This window comes from Centrocercus urophasianus, unplaced genomic scaffold (genome assembly GCF_019232065.1).
Source record: "Centrocercus urophasianus isolate 14NV4802_14NV808 unplaced genomic scaffold, USGS_Curo_1.0 seq_22, whole genome shotgun sequence".
Taxonomy (NCBI): domain Eukaryota; kingdom Metazoa; phylum Chordata; class Aves; order Galliformes; family Phasianidae; genus Centrocercus; species Centrocercus urophasianus.
Genome location: NW_024884778.1, coordinates 198,274 through 202,373, shown reverse-complemented (window position 1 = coordinate 202,373; position 4,100 = coordinate 198,274). Strand labels below are relative to the sequence as shown.

At 47.6% G+C, this 4,100-nt stretch overlaps 1 protein-coding gene across 6 annotated transcripts in view; it reads right to left on the bottom strand.

Annotated features, from left to right (window-relative positions):
* TMCC1 (transmembrane and coiled-coil domain family 1) overlaps positions 1-4,100 on the bottom strand; it is a 106,035-nt gene that overhangs the window by 50,417 nt on the left and 51,518 nt on the right. For 3 of the 6 annotated variants that reach the window (XM_042823878.1, XM_042823879.1, XM_042823880.1), the window contains one exon: positions 2,670-2,912. In XM_042823878.1, coding sequence (XP_042679812.1) covers positions 2,670-2,677 — 8 coding nt within the window. In that variant the 5' untranslated portion in view covers positions 2,678-2,912. Of the gene's footprint in view, positions 1-2,669; positions 2,913-3,392; positions 3,741-4,100 lie in introns of those variants that run through there. The other 3 variants (XM_042823882.1, XM_042823883.1, XM_042823881.1) reach the window with 3 other exon arrangements.

Genomic DNA, 4,100 nt, shown 5'->3' with positions numbered 1-4,100 from the left:
TGTCGACCGCACCGCTCAGCTTGGTGTTGTCAGTTCCTTTAAGTATCTCTTTCTGAGGCCAGTTACCCTCCTATTACCCACTCTTGCTATTGGCATTATCTCAATCAGATGTTCCACACTCTGGAGGAATACATTACAGGGCCATGCCAAGCATTTTGGCAGTAACTTTCCACCAGAGAAAGGAGGTGTGGTAGAGAAAGTTCAGAGATGCTCCTTCGTTCTGCCAGGAGATGCTGCTACTACGTGTCAAAGCTGACTCAAATGTCAGGAACAAGTGAACCACAAAGAACGGAAAAACAGCTATTTTCATCCTGCTTCCCAAGAGGAGATAAAAGGTTACAGCACAGCTATTTCAGGCACTACAGAGACTGAGTCAAAAGAATGGGTCAGAAAGAGTGCCTCTCCTTGCTTCTCCCAGCACATCCATCTGTGACAATGCCAGCACAGAGGACAAGATTTAACACCTCTAGTTCTACAAACAAAGCTTTATCACAGGCTTGGAGTTACAGGCCTGGTTGATACACGTTACAACGGTAGGCTAGCAAGGAAAGAGATCTACCAGCAAGCAGGCTGCATGTGATTCTAACATTTGTCCTTCTCCCTGGGTTTTGGAAAGCATCACATTCACACTGACTTGTGGAAGATGAACAGCTGACCTGATCTGGCACAGACTGGTAAGATATTCCTCCCAGTGACTCAAAACCAGCATTCCTTGTCTGATCTTTGTGCAGCATGGACCTGAAAACTTCTATTTTCTAAAAGCAAGCCATTTGGTGCAGAACAATCACAATGCTTTTCCCACTGACTCAACTGCTTTTGCTATCAGCTATGTGAAAGTTTTCCACTGACTGAGTTAAAAAGTAGCAACTTTGCTATGATTTAGTTTTTCTTTAAAGTCAAACTGGTAGCTTGCATTACTTCATCACTAAAACCTCACCATTTAAGTCATTAATGAAGAGGCTAAACAGGATTGAACACAGTGCCAAACCCTGCAGAACTCCACTAGCAACAGGCCTCCAGCTGGGCCTTCCCGCCACTGATCACAATTCTCACCAGCAGTACAGCAATTAGATGAGCAGACAACAAGTAGGATGGCAAACAACCTCAACATTTCTCATCCACCTCAGTGTTCACATATCTAGTTTGCATTTCCTCAGTTTACCTATGAGAAAGTTAAGGTAGACAGTTGAAAGCTCTACCGAAGCTGAACCAATCACATCTACCAAGCCAGTCATCTCTGTAGAAAGCTGCCAGGGTGGTTAGGCATAATGACTAATAGACATAATCACCTTCTTGTTTTTTAACATGCTTGTAAACTGTTTCTAGCTATTTATTTGATCTCCTTTCCCAGAACAGAGGTGAGCTGACTGACCCACTCATGGTTCTCTCCTTAAGAAGATTCCTTTTGGAAGATGGGTGGAACTTGCTTTCTTCCTTGCTCAGCACAGCCCTCCCAAGATAACCAACAGTGGCTTTGCAGCGGTAACAGCCAGTTCTCTTACCACTCTCATGGGTGCATCTCAATAGGTGCCATAGCCTTGCTTATATGTTTCCCAGCCTGATCCTCCCCACCTGCACAGTCTTCTCCGCTTTCAGCTTTCCCACCACAACCCTGCTGCTGGACTAGCTCAAGACTGAATCTAGATGTTATCTCCACCCAAATCTCACACCACATAGGATCACAATGGCCACATCCCTCGGAAAGGTTCTTTTCCATCAAAAATGCTTTCACTTCCCTGAGTCAGTAAGTCCCACCATAACAGACTCTGAACAGAAGTCGTTCCTTTTCCATTTCTCCAATCTTAACTATTACTCAGACTCACTGTAATGTAAACTCTACCACTTTTCTTTACTCAGGGACCAAATGATGCTGTTCATCACTGCCACCACTCACCCACACAATCAGGCACTTGTTCAGCTCTCTCCTACTGGTGGTGATTTACCAACATTAAGCCTCCATGGGTCTGCAGCGTCTATTGCTCTCAGGAAGGCCAACAGTCTTTCTGCTCCCCATTACCATACCCAGAGATTATAAAAAGCATATTTATTTGTAACAGGATAATTTCTATGGCAACTAACCTCCAGGAAAATCACAGCCAACAGCTCCAGGATGAAAAACCGGGCCAAGGAATTTACTGAGGGAGACCGATCAGCACACGCAGCTCTGAGAAATACTGAAATCTGCCAAATTTCTCTCTGAAGAAACTGTAAGCGTAGGTGTCTGCAGAATTCCCATCACAGCTCATCTCCTAAGTTGGACCAATGACACTACCACCCAGCTGTATCTCAGCCTTTTAAATACTTGAAATGTTTTAGTTACCTTTCAGAACAGCATTACAGCAACATTTCTCCAATGTACACTAATTCACCTTTCAGACTACTTACGCCAAAAGAGAAGTAGCATGCTCCAATTCTTTGTAATAAGATGGTTTTCTCCTTACACATCTTCCCACCATTCCTCTTCCTCCAACACACATTGGCCACTTACTGCACGTAGGGAGCCCAAGACCCAATCACTTGTGTTCTGCCCAGACAGCACATTTCAAGCCCTTGTTCATTGCCACTGTTGAACAGACTTGCACAGGTTCACTCTCCAAACATATTTGTTATTGAATTCAGTAACACATTTTGATTACCCATATGTTATGAGATACAAAAGGTATACATACCTCAGCATTGCTCAGGCTTGCTCATCTCCTTTGCATAGATGTGGTCATAGCTATAATCCAAACATCTTCAGTAAAGATCTAGAAATACTTTAGAAATATATATTCCATGAGAAAGAGGAGAGTCAAGGGAGGGTGGGACATAGCATTTGTTGGCTCCTACATTTGCAGACAACTGCATTCAGTAGCGTGGGTCATCTTCACAGCAAGTCTTGGCAACACAGCTTCTTCATAAAGGACAAAGACCTGCCAAAATTAATAAGCACCATAAGAAAAAAGCATTGACACCTGATCAGCAACAAAACACCACTGCAAACCCATCTCCTCCAAAGAGAAGGACCTACTCTGACTTGAAGCAGTGAGTTTCTGTCAGCTTTGGCACATTTAATGTCAAGAGACTGTTTCTAGTATTGTCTCCTATTCTGAGTAGTGCACCCTAATAACTTAACTCAAAGAGAAAACACTTGGAGCACCTGGGTTAAGCCTGACCATAAGGGAGCACACAGCATAACATCACACTGCAGAGCGCCTGTATTTCAGCATACAGGAACATGCCAGCAGTTAGAATGGTCGTTCTACCATTCATTCATTAAAAAACTGGACTGAGATACAATAGAAATCCTTAATTCCTACTGTTTCTTATAGGAATCCCCAAGCAGTGAATCCGGCCCTACACACCACGCTGCTCCCACCATCCCGCTCAGCACAAATCCCAGCGCTGCTCACAGTGTGAGGAGGGCAGAGGCAGCTCACAGCAGCAACACCTGCAGAGGGAAGGAGCTACAGAGCCATGGGTGCACCTGGATTAGTGCTGCCTTTGGTCACTGCACCTTTAACTATGACCAAATAAGACGCTGACAAAGCTCAAACGAGAAAGCTTCCTGGGGAAAAAAAAAAAAAACAAAAAGCCAAAAGCCCACAAAAAACAAGCAATTGTATGGGATACACATGGCAGGGAGCACACAAGAAAACGTTTGTTTTTCTTTTGTTTGCTGGTTCTGAAATACACTGGCCTCAACGTATTCCTCAGCCCACCGCACGCCGAGCAGATTCCCGCACCCACGGCACAGCTCAGCGGACGTGCACAGAACGAGCGGCCACGGGGCCCCTCGCCCCGGACGGCGCAGCGCGGGACCGGCGGGTGAAGTAGCGGAGCGGGGCTGCGGGCGGCCCTCAGCTCCTCAGCTCCTCGGCTCCTCCGCTGCCCCCACCGCGCACAGCGCGCCCCCACGCGCGGGCTCCGCTCGGCCGCCCCGCGCCTCCGGCTGCCCACACGCACAGCGAGGCCGGGAGCGACGCGCGACGCTCCGGGCAGGGCCCTCCCGCACCGCTACCCCGCCGCGCCGCCCCCGCCGAGCTCCCGCGGGCAGGAGCCGGGGAGGACCCGGCCGGCCGCGAGGCGGCGGCGGCGACGCGAATGGGCGACCGAGCGGC